Raw genomic sequence first — 21,936 nt, forward strand, 5'->3', positions numbered from 1 at the left:
ATAATTGTTGATTATAAAAATACATTTTAATAACATTTTGATAATTTTTTTTTTTTTTTTGATTATTAATTATTATTAATAATTGTATCATAAATAATATATTTAAAAAAAAAGAAAATTATTATTGAGTAATATTATAAAACAATCTATCATTTAAAAAAAATAATTAATAAATATTTTTTGAATTGAAATTATTATTTAAATTGCAGTTTATTGCCAAATGCAAATAAATAAAAAATTTCATAAATTAATTTTCATGTTGAATTAAAATTAAATTAATTAAATTATTTCAAATTAATTTGAATTAAATAATTATTATTTTAAATTAATTTAATTAAATTAATATTATTATTATTATTTATATTTATTTATTTAAAAAATTTTTAAAAATATAAAAAATAAAAAATATACTCGTAAAATTTGCTTTAACAATAAAAGTATATAATAAAAATTTAACATTTCAAATATGATTGGTTTATTTTGTTCAATGTCATTAAATAATGACACTAGGAAGAATCATCTATTGGAGCAAGTGTAATATAAATATTATCACCAGTGCAAAACCAGGAAGAAGATGGGTATATAAGCCCCGAAATTGAGGTACACAAATCACAAACAAATCTTCAGTCTTCAAAGTATTAAGTTCTGAATTTAAAAAGCAAAAAAAAAAAAAAAAACAACGTTATTATTCTCGAAAATGTTTTCGAAATATATACTGACAACAACAGTTGCATTGGTATTGTTAAAATACCAATGTTACTCTGCAGATCCAAGTGTCTCTGCTCAATTTAAAAAATCAGCAGTTTGTGCTGGTGCAAACAAGTGTGCTGAAATTGGATCGTAAGTATATTTATTAATTAAAATTTATATAAAATATAATAATAATTAAAAATGTTTTAAATTGTATTTTAAAGATCAACTTTGAATAATGGAGGTTCAGCAGTTGATGCTGCAATAGCAACAATGATCTGCAACAATTTGGTTCACCCACACTTGGCTGGTTATGGAGGTGGATTTTTCATGACAATTTATGATAAGGCAAATAAACATGTTGACTTTTTAAATGCCAGAGAAAAAGCACCAGGTGATATTTCAAAAGCATCAAAGACTGGTGTCAATTCAATTGCTGTTCCTGGTGAAATTGCTGGTTATGCAGTTGCTCATAAAAAATATGGTAAATTATCTTGGGCAGCATTGTTCGAACCAACAATTAAACTCTGTGAAAGTGGATATCAAGTATCAAAAGCACTTGAAAAAGCTCTCGATTCATCAGCTGATATTCTGAACAAAGATGAAACTTTAAGGTAATTATTATTTTTATTTTTGCTAATAAATTTTATTTTTTCACTTATTTAAATGTTTATTTATCCAGGGCATTATTTGCAAGTGGTGGTGATACGAAAAACGAAGGTGACCCCGTAAAGCCAGGTAAACTTTGTGAGACATTGAAAGCAATTGCATCAAAAGGTGCTGATGAATTTTACAAGGGTGGTGTTGCTACAAGTATCATTGATGATTTAAAAAAGAAATCAGGTGCATTGACATTAAATGATTTGTCAAGTTACACAGCTGAATGGGGAAATCCATTGAAAACAACACTGTTAGATGATTTAACATTATATACAGCAAATGCACCAGGTGGTGGAGCTCCTCTTGCACTTGCTTTAAATTTAATTGATGAATATGGTAACGAATTGGCAAACCCTGATGCAGCATTGAGAATTCACCGACTTTCTGAAATATGGAAATACTCTGTAGCAGCAAAAAGCAAATTGGGTGATCCTAAATTTAGCTCACTTGACGGGGTAATTTATTATCAATAATTAATATTTAACAAATTTATAATTAATTTTTTTTTAATTTCATAGTTATTGAAAGCAATGACTTCTGATGCATATGCAAAAGATATTAAGTCAAAAATTAATGATAAAGAAACATATCATGATGCAAGTCATTATGGTGTCAATGCTGATGTTCAAGATGAAGGTACAGCTCAAGTATCAATTATTGATGCTGATGGTAATGCTGTTTCAGCAACAAGCAGTCTTAATGGACCGTAAGTTATATCTTGATTAAAAAATAATCTGGTATTTAAAATATAAAATAAAAATATTAAATTTTATTGTTGTTAATTAGATTTGGTAGCGGTGTTGTTAGTGAATCAACTGGTATCATTATGAACAGTGCATTGAGTGATTTTTCACCAGAATCAGAAGCCAATAAAATTGCACCAAACAAAAGACCATTATCATCAATGGCTCCTTCAATTATTATTGATTCAAAGGATAATGTCAAGATAGTTATTGGAGCAACTGGAGGACCTAAAATAACAACAGCTGTTTCATCAGTAAATAAATATTCTTGTTAAATGTTAATCATTTTAATTACAATTAAATATAAATTTTTTTTCTTTTTTACGATTAGGTACTTGTTAGATACTTGTGGTTGAAACAAGGACTTAAAGATGCTGTTGATGGATCAAGATACCATCAAGACGTCTATCCCAACATGGAACTTTCTTATGAAGAATCATGTGATGCGCATGTCGTCTCACAACTTAAAGACGTTTATAAACATAATACTGTTGAAATGAAAGGAATCACCAGTGCCGTTTGTGCTTTGTCAAGAGAAGGTGACAGTATTCTTGGTGTTGCTGATGGACGTAGAGGTGGAAGTGTTCAAGGATCCAATTAATCCATCAACACATATCACTACTGGCTTATCTATAAACGAATTTGGCTAATTTTTAATGGATTGAGTATGATTAACACATTTAAATATCACTTAATAAAACTTAATTATTTGCACTTTATCATGAAGACACTAGTCTTCATGTTTATTATGAAAAAAAATAAATAAATACTTTCAAACTTACAAATTACAATGCTTTTATTATTATTTTTTCAAATCCAATGTTTTCATAGCAGCCATGTTGAACCTTTTCATCATCAAACAGCCAACCTTAAGAAAATTAAATAACTAAAATTAATTTATTTATTAATTAATTCAATTATTCTATCTTATAAGTAAAAAAAAATAAATAATAAATATTTAACAACAATTAAATATTAAACATGATATTGTTATAGCTTGAAAATAAATATTTTAAAAAATTATAATTGATTGATATTTGATTCCAATCAATCCCAACTCTGCTTGAAAAAAAAAAAACTCCATAAATGAAAATGACATCATCTGTTTTGTCAAATATAAACCAATAATAAAAATTATATAAAAAAAATAATATTATAAACAATTAAGGTAATATGAAATGAAAAATAAAAAATTTATATTTGCATGATGTCTTTTTTTTTGGACTGTGTTACTTTTCCACCTCCAATTTTCTGTCTTATTTATTATTAAATCCAGTTAATTTAATACAAGGCCATTGTGTGTGGGCAAAAAGAAAAAGCCAAAGTTAGTAGTTACACTAGCTGACAATTAAATTTTGACAATACTCATTAAATATATATTTTAGTATTTTCTATTAATCTATTATCAAACAAATTAAAAATCATTCACAGTTATCCTGGTTAATTTAATTAACATTTTTTTATTTACACAAACTGTACAAGAAATCAAGCAACAATATGCCAGGGTAAGAAACATTTCTATTTATGGAATTGACATAAGCAAACAACTCAAAATACAATTTAACATAAACTAATTATTAAAAATAATATAAAAATAAATACAATTTTATTATTGTCTTTTTTTCTTGTTGATTATTTTAACAACAATTATTAATTTTTATTTTTTACAATGACCCAAATATTCTATTTAAATTTAGAATTAATTAATTTTTTTATCTATTAATAATTACTGCATGTTTTTTAGTAACACAAATTTTTTAAAATTTATGAATTGTTGAATGTCCATAAAATAAGAGATATTTTTTTTAAATTTACCTGATGATGACACTCATTGATGACAGCAAATAAATCACGTGATATTTTTTTATAAATATATCCTCCTATCAATTCTCAATGTTATCTTATCATTTTGTTATATTGACTAGTAAATTTTTTCAGTATTCCATGCATTCTCATCTCGTGATGTCATGATTTTTATTTAGTCTAAGCATAATATAAAAAGTTTGCTTTAAAAAAATTCTACTATAAGTGTTATATTGATAAAATATATTAAAATGGCATTTTCATTTCCCAGCTCATTGTCTGTTAAATAGAAGATCGAGATATCATCATCAAATAAAAATGATAAATTAGCTAAATTTAATAATAATTTTGATGTTGACTATGATGAATTATCACAGTGGAATAAACCACCAGAATTACCAGAACGTAATAAAAAGCCTTTAATTAATGAAAATGTAAATTTTTATAACAAAAATGTCCTTGATTGTCAAGAAGATAAACTTAAACTAAAAAAATCTGGGTATAATTTAATAAACAGCATTATAGTTTAATTAATTTATTAATAACAATTATTGTATACTGTATTTATTTATTTAATTTACTTGATTTTTTTGTTATTTAGAATTGTTGGAATGTCGTTGGATCACATGTTCTGTTCAAGATGCAGGGAGGGTTTTGAGGCACATGAAAAAATTGTTAATTCTCATGGAGAATTATGGCATCCTCAGTGTTTTGTGTAAGTGATATTATTTATTATTAAATCAATAATAAATAATTGTTAAAATAATTTTTGTATTTTTTATTTTAATTAAAACAGATGTGCCCAATGTTTTCGTCCATTTCCAGAAGGAATATTTTATGAATTTGAAGGAAGAAAATATTGTGAACATGATTTTCATGTTCTTTTTGCTCCATGTTGTGGACGATGTGGTAATTAATTAATTTTACCTACGATTGTTGATACATAAATAAGTAATAATAATGTTTTTTTTTTTGTTTGTTAGGTGAATTTATTATTGGTAGAGTCATCAAGGCAATGAATGCAAATTGGCATCCTGGTTGTTTTCGTTGTGAAGAATGTAATGGTGAATTGGCTGATGCTGGATTTATCAAGTGTCAAGGACGTGCACTCTGTCATTCTTGCAATGCTCGTGTTAAAGCTGATGCTCTTGGAAAATATATATGTCATCAATGCCAGTAAGTTAAACAATTCACTTGTTCTATAAATTTAAAATTATAATGTATTATTTTATTTTTTACTTGCAGTGGAGTTGTTGATGATAAACCACTTAAATTTCGTGGTGAAGCATATCATCCTTATCATTTTAATTGTACTGCATGTGGTGTTGAGCTTAATTCTGATGCTCGAGAGGTCAGATCAAGACCTGGTTATGCTGCCAATGAAATGGTAAAATTAATTATTAATTAAAAACCAAAATAATTGTGATGGTAAAATTAATTTATAAATGTTTCAGAATGAATTGTATTGTTTGAGATGTCATGATAAAATGGGAATACCAATATGTGGTGCATGTAGACGTCCAATTGAGGAACGTGTTGTAACAGCACTTGGTAAACATTGGCATGTTGAACATTTTGTTTGTGCTAAATGTGAAAAACCATTTTTGGGACATCGTCATTATGAAAAAAAAGGTCTTGCATATTGTGAAACTCATTATCATCAATTATTTGGAAATCTTTGCTTTGTTTGTAATCAAGTTATTGCTGGAGATGGTAAGAAATTTGCTTAAATCATTTCAAGCAAAAAAAATTTAGCAAAAAATTAATATAAATTTATATTTTTTTCACAGTATTTACAGCATTGAACAAAGCCTGGTGTGTTCATCACTTTGCTTGTGCATTTTGCGATCAAAAAATGAATCAAAAAACTAAATTCTTTGAGTTTGATTTAAAACCAGCTTGCAAAAAATGCTATGACAAGTTTCCTCAGGAATTAAAAAAACGTATGCGTCGAATGTACGATTTAAATCCAAAACGTCTTCCTGCCTAATCGAAAAGAAAAAAAAAAACAACAACTTGCCTTATCATAATTTTCAGTGGATCTAATAATAACAATCTCTTTTATTTTTTTTTTCATAAAAAAATATGAAAAATAATAATTATCTTTTATACTCACAAGTTAACCAAAGTAATCAATAATTTTTTTATAGAAATTTTACTATTTTAAAAAGAAAAAAAAAAAACTAAAATTTAATTTTTAACTGTTTGAATCAAGCAAATTGTTATTAACATTGTCGTTAGATTAATTATTTTTAAACTAAACTTGCAATCGAAACAAGTGCCTTAATAATCAATTTAAAAAATTATTAAAGTTTATCAAATAAAATTGACAAATTATCTAATATTAAAAAAATAAATAAAAATATTTTATATTCTCAATTGAAAATAACAACATCTTTATAATAAACAAATATATAAATAAAATAATTTATTTAAAAATACATTAAATTGCCATTGATTAATGAAAATAAAAATTCCAGCTGATAAATAAGGTAAGCCACAATTAAAATAAAAAAATTTATCAAAATTATTAATTTATTTTTATCATAACTACAATATTCTCCAATCAATTATCCTCAATTTGAAAATGAAAAAAAAATAAATTAATAACAACGTGGTAAGTATATTAAAATAATTAGAAAAAAAAATTAAATTAATTTGACAAACCAAGATGATAAAATGTTGATTGATATTAAATTTGTTTAATTTCTCCACTACACTGTGAACAACATGATATACTTGGCTCATGATTATGCTGTGAAAAAATTGATTTACCAACAGCAACAGCTGCACCCATCACAGCACTACAAGCAGCATCTTGTTGAATACCAGAAATAAATAAATTTGGATTTATCAAATACTTGTCAATATTTTTTTCTCCAGTTGTTTTAGTATCCAATCCAATTGTGTTGATATTTTTTTGTAAACTAATATGTTCCATACCAGATAACAGCTGTACTTTTAATACCTCTGATACTTGATAACAGCCCTCAGACAAATCAAGAATATTCGTTGTTGGTAACTCATGTCTTCTAAATGACATAGCACCAACTGGATCAAAATTTTGCCTCAACAAACTCAATAATTTATATGTTTTTAACAACAAATCACGTACTCTAACATGCTCTTCAAGTAATCTCTTAATTCCTTCTTGTAAATCAATTGTTATTTGTGATAATCCAGCTTTCCATTTTGCAAGTTCTTCAACCATTAAACTACTTGCTAAAAATTTACTTCTCCATACTTCACATTGTCCAGCAAGCCATTCAATTTGTTCTTGATGTGTTGATAAATGTTTTGCTGAATTTAATAATGCTTTTGATAGCTGTAATTTATCTTCAGTCAATAAATTAACACGTGTTTCTAAATCTTCACCAACTGCAGCAACTAGTAAATTTTTTAATTCACCATTAACTTGTGCTTGAAATTTTAATTGATTTTCCAATTGACTATTTTCTTCTTTTAAATTTTTTATCTCTAAATCATATTTCATTTTTTCAATTTGCCATTCTTTTAATTCTCTTTTATCATCAGCATCAACATCAACATTATCATCAATTTGTTTGTCATATTTTTTTTCATTTTTTTCCATCTCAATTGATTTGTGAATTGACATTTGTTCAATCATGTCATTTATATCAAGATTATTATTACGCATTGATTTTTTATAATTTTTTTTTTCAAATGGTATTATTGGATTAACTGCTGCTTTATATGGTTCATATGGTATAAATTTTGGCTCTTTTGATTTTAATGTTGTTAATAATTTAACACTTTTTTTTCTACTTATATTACGTGGTGTTAATTTAACAATTGCACCAGTTGGTGGTGGCAGTGGTGGAGCTAATGATGATGTATTTAAATTTTGTGGATGATAAATCAATGTGTCACTTAATTTTTTTGTTTCATTTTTTATTGGTGAGTTTTCCATACCATCACCTTGTGTACGACCTGGACAAGGAAGTGATGTTTGTCCTAAATAGATTTATTTTTTGGATAAATTAAATATTAATAAATTATTATATAATATTATTTATTATTATTATTTTTAATACCTGTTGATGATTGAGTATTTAGGCTGTTTTTTCTACTCTGTTGTTTTGAGTTTGTAAATACTTGAATTGATTCTTGTGGAGTATTTTGTTGTGCTAGTTGACTTTTTGTTAAATCCATTTCTTTTATTATTTTTTATGGGATTTTGTGTATTGTTAAATTTTGTTTACCTAATGATGACTTAACAAAACAAAATAAATAATAATAATTGCTCAATTGTCAGCTGATGAATCTCTCCATATGGAAAACCAACCTGACCTTTCACTTTTGTGTTTGGTGCCACGATTACAAAATTCAATGCGCATGCGTTCTAATCTACTGTCAAATAAAAAAATGGCTTAGAGCAAATTGGAGTAAAATCAAGAAGAAAATAAACAAATTTAAAGTCCAGAAAAGGAGAGACCTAGGTCTTCTAGTTTGGAGCTGTTAAAAAAAAAAAAAATACGAGAATGGACAAGATGAATAATTAATTACATTGAAATTATATTTTATTTTATTTTTTTTTACATGTATTGCTTTGTTATAAATTATTTTCTCATTACATAAACAAATTAAAAATATTGAAAATTAAAAAACAAATAAACTTTCAATTTTAATTGTTTATTAATTTTTTATTATGGATTTTTTTTTTGTTTAATAAATTAAATTATTTTCCAAGAAGAATTTTCCTTGTTGCACCAAAACTTTGTCCAGCTTGTGTTGCTCCTTTATTGGAACCAGCTTGAAGACCAATCATGCCTTCACCAGCACGTAATTGATCCTCGGTAAAATTACGTTTGTTTTCATCAGCTGGTTTTGGTCCTAGCCATGGACCACGCCATTCTGGATGTTTGTAAGCCTTTAATTATGAAATAAAATAAAAAAATTAATTATTTAAATACAATTTACATGTCGAATAAAATAAATAAATAAATCTTACTGCACGTCCGATTGCAAAAATAGTATTTGTAACTTGTGCAATATTTTTTCTCTCCATGAGATCAACAGCTTGGAATAAATCAACATCTGGAACTCCATACTTGACACAAGCTTTTTGGAATCTAGTAAAAAAAAATAATTAATCATTATTAATTTTAAAAAAACAATAAAAAAAATTATTTAACAAAAAACTTTTGACTTAATTAATTTTGTATTTAATATTTTTCAATTTAATAATTTATAAAATCAATTTACAGGTGTTTTATTTATTCTAAAAAAAACATTCAAAATAATTGATTATCTTTTTTATCATTGCATTATTTTTTTCCAGCATATTTAGTATTTTTTTTCAAATAATTTTATCAACATTCTGTAGTAAAGAAAAAGCACGTGTTCATGGAATGTCAGAATTCTGTCAGCGAAATGACGCGTCACGTATCTCAATCTAACAAAATAACATAATAATAAAAGAGGTATTTTTTTTATGACATCAGAATAACAATTTTGATATTTCAAACTTGTTGAATCTTTGGTATTTTTTGTACTTTTTCTCTTTTATGAAATCTTGTTTATCAGCGCGTCTACCGCATATGAGTACCTATATTATAAAAATTCCACATGAAATTCTATTCCTAAAATGCCACAACAACATAATCTATCCAAATTCTTAAATATAAATAAAATCATATTATTTAAAAAAAATCCATTCACAAAATTATAAATAAATTCAATAAAATAATAATAATAAATACAATAAATTTACATTACAAAAATAATAGTAGCTAATTTTTAAAAAATCATTTCAACAAATTTACCAGTAATTAATTAATTTATTATTATTATTTTTAATTATTTATCATAAAATCATTTTTTTATTTATAAAAATGAAAAAATAAATTTTTCTGATAACTGAATTTAATTGTTAATTATTGATTGTTTATAAATTTGGATTTTTTCTCTTTAAAATGAATAAAATGTTGACTGAATTTAAAGAATGTACAATGATTCCGACCTCGGACTTTGTTAGTCTTTCACTACGCGGATTGCATAAAAGCCAAAGAGCTATTTTGTTTTCACTTTCATTCAAGTTCACTGCAATTTCCGTATTATTATCAGTCTACTAAATCGATATTTATAGCGATTTATCGACTAATCTTGTCATAAATTATCTCATAATTTTGAGATAAAAAAAATCATTATTTTTAATACTTGTTAATAGCCTAATTATGATAATTAAATTGTCATTTTAAATTAGCAAAAGTTTGATGATTGTTGATTTTTAAATTTGTCTTTTAATATTATGTGGAATTTATTGGGTTAAATTTAACCTTGAATTACATAATTGTCGATATATCTCGGTGAAAAATTAAATTTTATCGAGAAACATTTCGACGTAAAACACTGTCGATTGCATGTAGTCGAATTATCAACAGGAGTCCATGATTATCAAAGAGTTTTTGAGACTAATATATTTTTTGGGTTAAATTTTTTATTTTATTGTTAAATTGTTGTTATTTTTTTTTTTTTAACTTACTGATTGAGATTGTCCATCATTTTGTAATCACCACCTGATGTATTTATTTTTGTGATTAGTCCAGGTTGTAATCTGTTCATGAGTTTGCAGAAAATAATTCCATCTCTCAGGACATCTTCATATCTGACTCCTGAAATAATTTAAAAAAACAAAAAATAAACAATTAATTAATTATTTATTTTTCTCTCAAAAATAAATAATTAATTAATTATTTATTTTTCTGTTAATTTAATATTGATTATAATTTTATGAAAATTAATTATTCACGTAAAAAAAAATTCTTGATTTTTCATTCTTAAATTTAGCAGTGGTTGATTGAAAAATATTTAAGGCTCAACTTTAAATGATCCATTTTCAATCAATCACTGCTAAATTTGAAATAAGTTGAATTAGCAAACAATGAACCAAATTAGCTCTCATAATATATATAGTAAGTCGTTATAAATAAGTCGTTGTATACTAATAGACGAGTACGACAAGCTTTTCTCAAATATGATTTCTTTTTTTTTTAATAAGTTATTATTCAATAAGAGCCATTATATATATATCTGCATAATTATATTCGCCAAAATATATTTCATCTGTGAAATTTAAATATACCTTTTTTTTAATTGATACTCGAACACTATTAAATACTATATTTAAATAATCAAATGCTATTATTTATATAATTATAAAAACTAGATACTATTAACCCTGGCGAAATTTTTTTTTCAATATTTCTCCAATTTTCTCCGCATTTTCACCAACTGTCTCCGATTTTTTTCAAATTCCTCTGAAAATCGGAGAAATTATTTTCACCGTGAAATATAATTATTTTTATTTATCAATTTTTTTTTTTTTAAATTTGTTATTCAATTTTATCACGGAGAAAAATAAAAATATATTGATGAATAAATTCTAATCAAATATCTGAAGAATTTCATACGAAATTTCAACACCAGGAATCTATAAATATTTATGACAATTGCTCCGAAAAAATAAAAATTGATCTGAATAAAATGCGCCGGCGTAGATTATTGAACTCCGCCTCTTGACATCCATTGACATTCTATATTTTTACATCCACATATTGGTAGATGGATTTGTGTGCGAGAAAGAACGACATTGAAAATATATTTCAATTGAATATAAATATAAAAATTGATGATGAATTCAAGAGAATAATAAAAATAGAGAGAGTATGTAGATGGAATGATGAAAAAGACCAACCACAACTTCATGTAATCCCATTATTCCAAGAGGGAGTCCAAGGGGGCAGTTGATTTCTTTTAAAAAATACTCAATCCACCAAGACATCAATATATTTTTCATACTAAAAAATGTATTTTACATCAAAGAAAATATAATTTTATAAGTTTAAATTTTTTTTTATATATTATTTTCAAGATTATATGCTTCATACAAAAAACAACACAACGTCAAGTGAATTTTACATGACTTTTAGACGCCATTCGAAAGACGTGATAGGTCTCCAACAAACAGGATAACAGTTTTTGGGTAGAAGTATTCAACTCTGTACACATTTTTTTATTTTTCCCATTTTTTTCCCCTTTTTTTTTTTGATAAGCGGGAAAGAGCAGTATCCACATCGTGGAGATGTACATATTTTTGAATAATTTTTTTTTTCAGTTATCGAAGAACGCATGGAAGCCAGGAGACTACGAATAACAGAGTTATCAAAATATCCAAATATTTTTGTCTAGAAAATAAATATTTTTTGCAAAATAATTAATTGAATAAAATTTATAATAAAATATAAATAATATTTTTTATTTATTATTTAAATGATTAAATTAAAAGAAAAAAATTTAATAATTATTTTAAAATTTATATTTTAAAAAATGGAGTAAATATATAGAAAATTATTAAATCAATAGAAAATTTTTAAATATTTGCGAATAAAACGATGGCCGATGGATACTAGATTTTGATTAACCAGGATTGTATGTTTTAGAACAAGTTGCTCTCTTATTTGTATGTACATTTGTCAAAAAAAAATAAAATATATACATATATGGGGATAGTGCAAGGTATGAATATGAAAGTTTGTTGGGTACTAAGGAAACATACGAGTGGTGACTACTTGCCTCCAAAAAATACTACGAGAAATTGATTAAATTGTTAATTGTATTTTGTTGTTATTTTTCAGTCAATCATCATCAAAATTTATCACAGTACAAAAATAAATCGGTATTTTAATTAACTGGCTGTAAAAAAATTAATTAAAAAATATTTATTTGTAATTTTATAAATAAAACTTAGAGCTATCAATTTGTATTTTTTTTTCAGCTAACATGGTCTGTCAATGTCTTCAGACTCATATTCAACATGTCTCAATAATAATAATAATATTTAATTCTATTTAACGAGTTATCTTTACTTGTTTTTTCGATTGAGAAAATTTTGTTGTATCATGATATCCTGATAGCAACGAAAACGTATGAAATGTCGTAAACCCCATCAAGGAAGTGATGAGACAGATAATCAATAAACCATATTATCCAAGCTTTCATGTATCATAATGTATTTAAATTTAAATATTACAAATAAGACAATAATCTTGAATATCAATAAAAATATTTGCCATTTAATTTTTCCAGTAAAGTAATTATTAATATTATCTTATTGTTATTAATTTTTATACAAAAATTTATTTAATTTAATTTTTTAAATATATTTTATAGTGAAAGCACGCCTGCGTGTTTTGATACTATTGATTAAATGTCAATCTCACATCATAAACACGTCAAAAACACAGTTTTCATCAGGGCAACATCCTGCACATGAATTTACGACTTTCAATTTCAACATTCAACAGGTATATAGTAAGACAACTCATTGATAAATTAATAAATTTCATCACTACAAATTGAAACAAAATATATAAACAATAAAAATAATTTAAATACACATGAATTACTTATATTATATATTTAAATAAATTTTAAATTAATAATTAATATTTAAAAAATTAAATACAAGTAATCTTGATATAAAAAAATTTATCAAAAGAAGAAGTAAAAACGCGGTAAAATTTATAGCCAACACTGCGTGGAGGGTATATAAATTTCCATTGATCCACATGTTGCATTTGAAATAAAATTTATAGCCCCAGAGAGATGTGACCCTGGTAGGGTTGGAACCCCCAAGTTGTCATTGACGAACAAGTGATGGACACTTGGCATCTTGAAGGCATCAAATATCTCCAATATCATCATCTATCCTTTCAATATCATCGAAGCAACAAATCATACAACAAAAATAACATTAAAAAAAAAAAAATTTCAACCCCTAAAAATAATACGCAAAATACCCTGCGCAGTGTTGAGTACTAGTTGAAATTTTTTCAAGCTAAATTATTATTATTTTTATTGTTGATGTACATGCACGTTGATATTGTAAGTTTGGTGTTAGTATGAGTAACCCTATAAATCCCTCAAACGTCTGATAGTTTCCTGATGTAAAAGGATACCTTGCGCCGTCGTGACGAACCAATGAGTGACATTTTGACATTTTTAATCACCACCCAATTCCATCAACCTCACACAAGATTAAAATTATTAAAATTAAATTAATAATTTTGTTTGTTTGTAAATTATATTTAATTTTTTGTTTATTTTTTAATTGATGATTCTTGATGATTTATTTATTTATCAGAAATCTTTCTGATGATCTTTTAGATGATTTATTAATGATAATTATTAAATTCATTAACTTGTATGTAGTATGGTGGGTTTTAATAACGAGGGAAAAATATTTATGCGTACATGAAAGTGTTAGTTGCTTGAAGCCATGTTTTCCTAATACTCTAGCGTCCCTACGACGTAACATGATGAACGAGTGACGGCAAATCGATATTAGACATTTATATCAACACTTGGATAAATTTATTTTTATTTTTTTTATTTGATTAACTGTAATTCTAATTAATTATTGTGCTAAATTATTCAAAATATAATATAGAATAACTTTGATGAATGGAAAAAAAGGTAAAATAATTTTAAATTTGTTTGGGTAATTATTTGTTTGAGTTTAATTATTAATAATATAATTTTTTTTGGTAATTTTGATGGTTCTTTAATTATCAAGGTTAATATAAATTTAAATGAAAATTGTTCAGGATAAATTAATGTTGTTAAAGAGGGGATTATTATACGTGGCTTGGTGAAAATTGTTCTCCGAATTTCTTGGATATTTTTCCACCCATGGGTCAAGTGGGGGATGATTTTATTGTTAGCCACCTCCACGATGTCCTCCGTAACATCAGGATGACAGTCAAAGGTGGAGGCTTTAATTTGCTCTTATTACTCTTTAATGAATACACCCAAAAACAATAGAAAATTCCCTCAATTACAAATTCCAATGAAAAATATTTACAGCTTTCTTTAAAAAAAAATAAATCAAGCCTATCAAATTAACTATATCAATTTAATTGATTTTATTATAAAAAAAACTTTAAATATAATTTTTAAACAATTTAATCCTTTGTTTATTTAAATAAAATATATTTAATTTAATTAACAACAACCTGGTAAAAAAAAAAAACATAAATAATCATTTTTAATTATTTATATTTTAAGAAAAATTTAAAATCCATAGAACAAATGATTATTAATAAATTATAAACATAAAATAATTTTTTTTTTTCTTCTTAGATGTATATAAAATTTAACCCTTTAAATATTTTGTTAGGGCGGGGTCATAGTGACGTAACAAAGCGCGCGTAGTGCCAGGATAACACGATAAACGAAGAGTCATTAAATAAACTGAAGCAACCCTCATCAGCTGTTATATTTTCATCCAAATATTATGATATTTTTACAACTTAAATATCAAAAATATATTATTAAATTATTATTAAACAAAAATTTATATTTATTATTATTAATAAATAATAATAAAAAAATGATTTAATAAAAATAAAATAATGCCATTGATGATATTGATGTGTGCCTTGTTGAACTTAAATAATTTAAAAACAACAAAACTGACCAACTCAAAGTTTTAACCTTTAAAACGTCATATACTCCAAAATAATTACCCGGAAAACATATATTTAAATGATAATATTATATAACATATCAAGGGTTGGAATGTTGGCCAAGTATGTGAAGCTTGCGAACCCCAACCACCTTTGATCATCAGGATAACAGAAAATATAGAAATATAAAATTTACCCTTATCAAAAATACAAAATAATTATATTTTTTTAAAAAATAAATTATTAATATTTTATTTCTATGAATTATTATATAATTTTATAAATAAATTAACGTTAAATAATTTATAAAAAAAAGTAAATAAAAAATTAAAAAATTAAAAATCACCAATAAATAATTAAATAATTAAATTAATTTTAAATTAATATTTAAAATTAAATAATTATTATTAACTGTAAATTGTTGATTAATTTTTTTCATCAATTATTATATTAATTGTTTTTTTTTTCAACAAAATAAACCATGTTTTTGATCATAAAGCTTTTTTATAATAAATCAATGAAGATAAAAAGAGCTTGCAGCATTTTTTTCACCCCCTTCTATCAGGATGCCATAAGGACACATGGGTTAATTTTTATCATGATATTATAATTATTATTCAAGGGTAATCAATAGTTGAATTTCAGTGGCTTCTGGATACTATGATGATGCTAACATGACATATGGTGGCTACTTGTTTTGTATAAAAATCAATATATAACATATAACTAGCTGCCTATTTATGATATCCTGTTATTTTGGATACTCTGTGTTTAAAGAACATTTTATATATTATATATTATCTATTTTATATAATATAATTATTAATTATCAAACTTACCAGGTGGAAAACGTTCACCAGTTACTTGTTCGATCCACTGTTGAGCTTCAGCTTCTTGCTCAGTGTCACGCTTTCCAGCAACCTAATTATAAACAAACAAACAAATAAATAAATTTTATTTGTTAATAATAAAAATACCCTGCAACTCTGGAATATATTTATTTTGTCATGCGTCATTTAAATTGGCATAAACAAATTTTAAAAGAGGAAGAAGAAGAAGGTGAATGGAAAAAATAAAAAATATTATTCAAGCCAATTTTTTTTCAAGGCTGGAAATCCCATTGCCATTTTATTTCTAAAATATATTTAGAAAATTAGAGAGACTATTTATTTATGTTTGAGTTAATTTATCAGTTTCCGCAGAAACTTTCAAAAATTGCCGTAGCCGATTGTATTTCAAATCGTCTTGGCGGGGTATTGGTAAAAGTTTTCAACTAGCAATAATCGCACCTCGGTAGAACCTCATTGGTTACGATATCGCCACTGCGCAAAGCTGACGACTCATTTCTAAGCCGGGGTTGTTATTCACTCGAATTATCATAATTCCAGCGGAAAGTCTAAGCGACAGCTTGCCACCTAGCGGACAGCAGCTGGACAAGAGATTCAAACTTGGAAAAATTTAAATATAGGTGTTCTTGTTTTTATATATTTTTATACTGATTAATTATTTCCGGGTTTATTTTTTGTTACTTGTCAGACTGTTTTTTTAATGGAAAAATGTAAAATCAATTAGTAGATGAAGGAGAGAAATTAATTATTAATTTAGATTATTTTTTTTTGGTGAAGATGTGATGATAAATATAGATAATTATACGCTTCGATTGACGAAATCTAAAGCCAGCGATTGTCTCAATTTACCAACACTTTGTTGCATTATTTTGTTATTTTGGCAATACTCCAATAATTATACGATATCCGGTTTTGAAAAAAACATCAACTTGACGTAAAACACGACAACATCACTCGACAATTCAACTTTTACTTGTTTTATTTTTATTTTTTAAACTTTTGTAAATATATTTTAACGCTGTAATGTTTAAGTAACGTAAATGCCAAAAAAAATATACAATTACATATTTAAAAAATCATGTATTTAACAATAATTATTTAACAAAAAAAAAATAATAATTTACAAAATTGTAATTTACTAGATTAACAAAAATCTATTTTTTTAAATTCAAATAAAAAGTAAAATTGCATAGAAATATCTTGGTTGTTAAAATAATTATTATTAACATTACTCTTCAACTATTTACTACTTATAAACTTAAATATTTTCAAAATTATTTATTACTATTGTTTATCATCTATGAGCTCAAATATTTCTTGTAAAAATTAATTCAATTATCAAATATAATATTTCCATAAGAATAAAAAAATTAAAAGTTTATAAAACAACAATAAACTATTAATTATAATTAATAATAAATAACTAAAAAAATAAATTTATAAATAATATATTTATTAATAGACATTAGTAAATGAACATAAATTTTTTTTAAAAGTCAAATTAATATATATATATAGACAATTTATTTTTATGTTCCATCAGATAATCTTCAAGCACTTTATACTGGATTATATATATATATTTTTTGATGTTTTAAAAAAAAATACATTTATCCATGTTGTTTTAAATCTCAAAGCATTTACGCTTGTCATGAATTAAAAATAAAAAATAGTCAAATAAATGGAAGAGAAAAAAAATAAAATTAAGATAATTTTTTTTAAAAAAACAACATGATTTAATAATAATAATAAGAATAATAATAATGTTGGTGGAAATAAAAAGAGAAGATGAAAAATCCAGTAAAATTTGTTGGAAATAATATAAATATACATGCGTTGGAGAAGATTGGGTGTGTGATCTATCCATATCCATGTGAACATTAAATAGGAGAGAAGGCGTGATGAATATCCAATGGGATTAATGCCAAAATACATATATAATATTTTCATGATTATTTTCAAGTGGGGGTAACAGTAATATAGGCGTCGCGACGCTCTGCATTTGACTTAGTATCATATTTTTCGTTCACAAAGTTTAAAATCATTCAAGTTGTTTTTTAAATTTAATTTATTATTTTTCATTTAAAAAATATATACAAATGGCGGTATGTTAAAAAATTAATTTTTATATTTATAATTAATAAATTAATTAATTAATTAAATGTATTTTTTTTTAAATTTAAATTAGTGATAAATAATTGTTTTTTTTTCTTTTGAAACTTTTTTTTTTGTGTAATTTAATTAGATATTGATTTGAATTTAAATAATGAGATTTTATTTTATTTTTTTTTCGTTATTTGAATGGAAATATTTCGTGGAAATTTCGAGTCGAGGATAAAAATAATTATATTCTATAGAAATATATGAAAATTAATTGAACGATTTAATAAAATTTGTGTATTTTTATGTCGATGATAATTTGAATTATAATTTTTGATTTATTTTATAATTTTTATTGATTAGGATATCTACTTTTAATTATTTTTTTATAATTTAATTTTAATTGGATTAAAAATTATGATGTATATATTGATAGAGTATATTGGCAGTCGTGCGTCATTTAAATTTATGTAGGTCTAAAAATATAAATTAAACAATAACACATTTCATCATTCTGCCAAAAAAAAAAATGACTTTCAACAATCATAAAATCATGTTTATAAACAATTTTTATTTCTCCAATAATTTTATTTTTAAAACTGAATTGAAATGATTATTTTAAATCATTGAATAAACTATTAATAAATTTTCATTGATGATTAAATTCAAATTTTGTTGTATTATTATTTTTTAGCCACGTAATAAGGAACAAGAAGCTGAAGTTTTAGCATGGATTGAAGAAGTTGTTGGTGAAAAATTGCCAAATAAAGATTATGAAGATATATTAAAAGACGGAGTTGTTCTTTGCAATCTCATTAATAAAATTGCACCTGGATCAGTTAAAAAAATTCAAACAAAAGGTACCAATTTTCAATTGATGGAAAATGTACAAAGGTAATATATTTAAAAAAGAATTAAATTAAATTAATTTGACTAAACGACAATGAGATAATTATTTTTTTGTTATTCAAGATTTCAAGCAGCAATTAAAGCATATGGAGTACCACAAGAAGAAATATTTCAAACAGCTGATCTATTTGAAAAACGTAATATTCCTCAAGTGACTTTGTGTCTATATGCTCTTGGCAGAATTGTAAGTTGAACAAAAAAAATGAATCAATTTGATCCTCCAGTTGATAAATGATTTACTAGATGAAATTGATCCTTTAAAATGTTTTTTTAGACTCAAAAACATCCTGAATGGACTGGACCAAGACTAGGTCCAAAAATGGCAGAAAAAAATGAAAGAACATTTACTGAGGATCAGCTGCGGGCCAGTGAAGGACAATTAAATCTTCAAATGGGTTTTAATAAAGGAGCCAGTCAATCTGGTCATGGTGGATTTGGCAACACAAGACACATGTGAAAATTTTATATAATAAGTTATATTTATACCTCAAGAGAGAGAATAATTTTTCATAATTAATTACACTCATTGTTTACACGAAAAACAAATACACTTTTACGTAAAATTTTTTAAATTTTATTACACGAAATTACTCACTCACAACACAACACAAAATATATATATACACTTGCACAAAAAAAAACATTTACACTCTACACTTACACAAACACACACACATTATTTTATGAATTAAAAAAAAACAAAATTATTAACATTATTAATTATATAAAATTTATAAAATAAAATATAAAAAAAATATAAATAAAAATGAAATGAAATTTGAAAGGAAAAGCTTTATTGATATTAAAAAATATTATTTATTGAATAAATATTGAAAATTTAATTTATTATTATTTTTTTTGTTGATTATATTTTTAGAAAAAAAATTAATCGAGTTATTTACAAGTGGGGATAATAAATATTATAATATTATTTATATAAAAAATTTATGTTTATAATTAAAATGAAATATTGTAAATATGAAATCGAATATAGTGGCCGGATAAAAATAAAAAATATATATTTATTTTTGCTGATGTGGTGTTGGCACATTGCTGTAAAATTAAAAGTTTATTTTTGAATTTATTCGTAAGATATAGAATTTTTTTTTTTTTTTCGAAATGCTGGATCAGGTCACGGCTTTGTACTAATTTCCAAAATTCCAAGGGCATCAGTAGATATTTTTAAAACGACTAAAATTATTTTTTTTTTTCAAATTTAAAAAATTTTTTATATCATTTATAATAATAAACATATGAAAAATTGCAAATCACCAATTAATAATTTAAAAAAATTCCAGTAAAAAATTAAATTCATCGATCTTTTCAGTTATCATTTGATTATTTTAATAAACAAATATATTTTTATTATAATTTACAGTAAATTATTGATCAATTTTTGTCACTTGTTGTTTATTTAAATTAAAATTACGAAATTAATTTCAATTGGAGCGAATAGTGCGCCTCATTGCGGTGCGTATATTTCGTAAAACTCACGCGCAGATTCAAAACAAATCGCACTTATTTATAAATGATAAAAAAAATATTAAAAAATAAATAATATTGTTTCTCACCTGCCAAAGTGGACGTCCTGGCATATTGATTGTTGCTCAAAATATTAAATGATAAATCACAAATAAAATCTTCAATTAAAATTAGAAGATTAATTTAATTTTTTTTTTGAAAATTAAACACTTAATAAATGCAAAAGTTTTGCTGAAGTTTGTTAGCGTAAGAACTCAAAAAGAGTGTGATGCTGAGGTGGTTTGTGCCGAGGTATATATCCGTGACATGGTTCATAGCTGTGGGCGGCTTTCTATATATGGAACACTTACTCACCCCGAAAAAATACATAACGCACATACACAATATACTGATGGAAAAAAAAAAATAAAACATACAAATTCCAAGTGCCATTTTAGATCATAAAGAAATTTTTTTTTATTTAACAATAACAACAGACAAATATTTTAGATTAAAATTTTAAATTGCTATATCTAATTTTAGATTGAAAAAAAAATAATTTTATGATGGCTCTTTTGATATGGAGCAAGATGCTTCAACTCGACCACGTTGTTGTCATTTTTTTATTTTTATTTTCTATATTTTTGGTAAATTTAAAATACTTGCTAATTTTAAAAATAAATGAAAAACTTTTTATATTTAAAATAATGCAAGAATAATTTAGAAAATTTAAAAAATTTATTTTTAATTTAAAATATTATTTAATCTTGAGATATTGAGATTATTATTTTTTTTTTATTATATTTTAATAGCTTTGTGTGCTAATTTACTGTGATGATTTATTTTTAAAAAAATAAAAAAAAAACCCACGATAAGCATCGTGATAAACTAAAAATAAATTATTTATTTTATTCAAGTTTTATATAATTTTAAATCTTTAAAATTTAAAACATTGGATTTTTATTATTTTTTTAATTTCAAATTTATAATGTTATATTTAAAAAAAAAAAAAAAGTATTTATATTGATTTAATATAATGGATTTTGTGTTTCATATGAATTGATTGGATAAATAACTGGACACATTGCGTCGAAACTGGATCGTAACACAAAAAATGGACATTGGACATACGTTTCTTTGATGGACCACTTTTTATATAAAATTTTTTCTTTATTCATAATCTTTTCAGGAATTATAACGAATGCACAGCTGTTATCATTGTTGCCGGTAAAT

At 24.4% G+C, this 21,936-nt stretch overlaps 5 protein-coding genes, 1 long non-coding RNA gene and 1 other non-coding gene across 10 annotated transcripts; 3 read left to right on the plus strand and 4 right to left on the minus strand.

Annotated features, from left to right (window-relative positions):
- The first annotated feature begins 697 nt into the window (after window positions 1-697).
- Window positions 698-2,368, plus strand: LOC122849950 (glutathione hydrolase 1 proenzyme-like). The gene is made up of 5 exons (XM_044148888.1): window positions 698-840; window positions 915-1,304; window positions 1,373-1,805; window positions 1,869-2,056; window positions 2,137-2,368. The coding sequence occupies exons 1-5, from the start codon at window positions 698-700 to the stop codon at window positions 2,366-2,368; spliced, it is 1,386 nt and encodes a 461-aa protein (XP_044004823.1).
- Window positions 2,338-4,185, minus strand: LOC122849953. The gene is made up of 3 exons (XR_006373610.1): window positions 3,909-4,185; window positions 2,876-2,961; window positions 2,338-2,723 (listed from the first exon to the last, which is right to left on the minus strand). It is a non-coding gene; the product is annotated as an uncharacterized LOC122849953 (long non-coding RNA).
- LOC122849952 (LIM and senescent cell antigen-like-containing domain protein 1) lies at window positions 2,673-5,948 on the plus strand. 4 transcript variants are annotated; one of them, XM_044148892.1, is made up of 7 exons: window positions 2,673-2,758; window positions 4,498-4,611; window positions 4,693-4,805; window positions 4,880-5,072; window positions 5,142-5,283; window positions 5,351-5,609; window positions 5,687-5,948. In XM_044148892.1, exons 2-7 carry the CDS (start codon window positions 4,508-4,510, stop codon window positions 5,884-5,886), a joined length of 1,011 nt encoding a protein of 336 aa, XP_044004827.1. In that variant the 5' UTR covers window positions 2,673-2,758; window positions 4,498-4,507; the 3' UTR covers window positions 5,887-5,948. The 4 variants fall into 4 exon arrangements, with proteins under 4 accessions (XP_044004827.1, XP_044004825.1, XP_044004824.1 ...); XM_044148890.1 differs by lacking the exon at window positions 2,673-2,758 and adding an exon at window positions 3,190-3,261; XM_044148889.1 differs by lacking the exon at window positions 2,673-2,758 and adding an exon at window positions 3,282-3,598.
- A 451-nt stretch (window positions 5,949-6,399) lies between these two features.
- On the minus strand, window positions 6,400-8,263 carry LOC122849954 (golgin-45). The gene is made up of 2 exons (XM_044148896.1): window positions 7,952-8,263; window positions 6,400-7,871 (listed from the first exon to the last, which is right to left on the minus strand). The coding sequence occupies exons 1-2, from the start codon at window positions 8,067-8,069 to the stop codon at window positions 6,589-6,591; spliced, it is 1,401 nt and encodes a 466-aa protein (XP_044004831.1). The 5' UTR covers window positions 8,070-8,263; the 3' UTR covers window positions 6,400-6,588.
- A 149-nt stretch (window positions 8,264-8,412) lies between these two features.
- LOC122849955 (muscle-specific protein 20-like) lies at window positions 8,413-21,014 on the minus strand. The gene is made up of 5 exons (XM_044148897.1): window positions 20,814-21,014; window positions 16,225-16,306; window positions 10,402-10,531; window positions 8,869-8,989; window positions 8,413-8,787 (listed from the first exon to the last, which is right to left on the minus strand). Exons 1-5 carry the CDS (start codon window positions 20,835-20,837, stop codon window positions 8,596-8,598), a joined length of 549 nt encoding a protein of 182 aa, XP_044004832.1. The 5' UTR covers window positions 20,838-21,014; the 3' UTR covers window positions 8,413-8,595.
- Window positions 16,579-16,719, minus strand: LOC122850738. Its single transcript, XR_006373646.1, has one exon. It is a non-coding gene; the product is annotated as a U4 spliceosomal RNA (small nuclear RNA).
- On the plus strand, window positions 18,203-20,510 carry LOC122849956 (myophilin). The gene is made up of 4 exons (XM_044148898.1): window positions 18,203-18,338; window positions 19,028-19,227; window positions 19,306-19,426; window positions 19,517-20,510. The coding sequence occupies exons 1-4, from the start codon at window positions 18,333-18,335 to the stop codon at window positions 19,697-19,699; spliced, it is 510 nt and encodes a 169-aa protein (XP_044004833.1). The 5' UTR covers window positions 18,203-18,332; the 3' UTR covers window positions 19,700-20,510.
- Window positions 21,015-21,936: the final 922 nt, after the last annotated feature.

This window comes from Aphidius gifuensis, linkage group LG2, assembly GCF_014905175.1.
Source record: "Aphidius gifuensis isolate YNYX2018 linkage group LG2, ASM1490517v1, whole genome shotgun sequence".
NCBI lineage: Eukaryota > Metazoa > Arthropoda > Insecta > Hymenoptera > Braconidae > Aphidius > Aphidius gifuensis.

Excerpts from the sequence above, each read along its gene's own strand:
- LOC122849950 (XM_044148888.1), top strand. The coding sequence starts at position 698 with ATGTTTTCGAAATATATACTGACAACAACAGTTGCATTGGTATTGTTA. Across the intron at positions 841-914 it reads AAGTGTGCTGAAATTGGATC|ATCAACTTTGAATAATGGAG; the intron begins GTAAGTATATTT and ends TGTATTTTAAAG. Across the intron at positions 1,305-1,372 it reads AACAAAGATGAAACTTTAAG|GGCATTATTTGCAAGTGGTG; the intron begins GTAATTATTATT and ends TTATTTATCCAG.
- LOC122849952 (XM_044148889.1), top strand. Across the intron at positions 4,806-4,879 it reads TCCATGTTGTGGACGATGTG|GTGAATTTATTATTGGTAGA; the intron begins GTAATTAATTAA and ends TTTGTTTGTTAG. Across the intron at positions 5,073-5,141 it reads TATATATGTCATCAATGCCA|TGGAGTTGTTGATGATAAAC; the intron begins GTAAGTTAAACA and ends TTTTACTTGCAG.
- LOC122849954 (XM_044148896.1), bottom strand. The coding sequence starts at position 8,069 with ATGGATTTAACAAAAAGTCAACTAGCACAACAAAATACTCCACAAGAA. Across the intron at positions 7,872-7,951 it reads AAATACTCAATCATCAACAG|GACAAACATCACTTCCTTGT; the intron begins GTATTAAAAATA and ends AAATCTATTTAG.
- LOC122849956 (XM_044148898.1), top strand. Across the intron at positions 19,228-19,305 it reads TTGATGGAAAATGTACAAAG|ATTTCAAGCAGCAATTAAAG; the intron begins GTAATATATTTA and ends TTGTTATTCAAG. Across the intron at positions 19,427-19,516 it reads TATATGCTCTTGGCAGAATT|ACTCAAAAACATCCTGAATG; the intron begins GTAAGTTGAACA and ends ATGTTTTTTTAG.
- LOC122849955 (XM_044148897.1), bottom strand. The coding sequence starts at position 20,837 with ATGCCAGGACGTCCACTTTGGCAG. Across the intron at positions 16,307-20,813 it reads CAGGACGTCCACTTTGGCAG|GTTGCTGGAAAGCGTGACAC; the intron begins GTGAGAAACAAT and ends GTTTATAATTAG. Across the intron at positions 8,990-10,401 it reads ATGATGGACAATCTCAATCA|ATTCCAAAAAGCTTGTGTCA; the intron begins GTAAGTTAAAAA and ends TTTTTTTACTAG.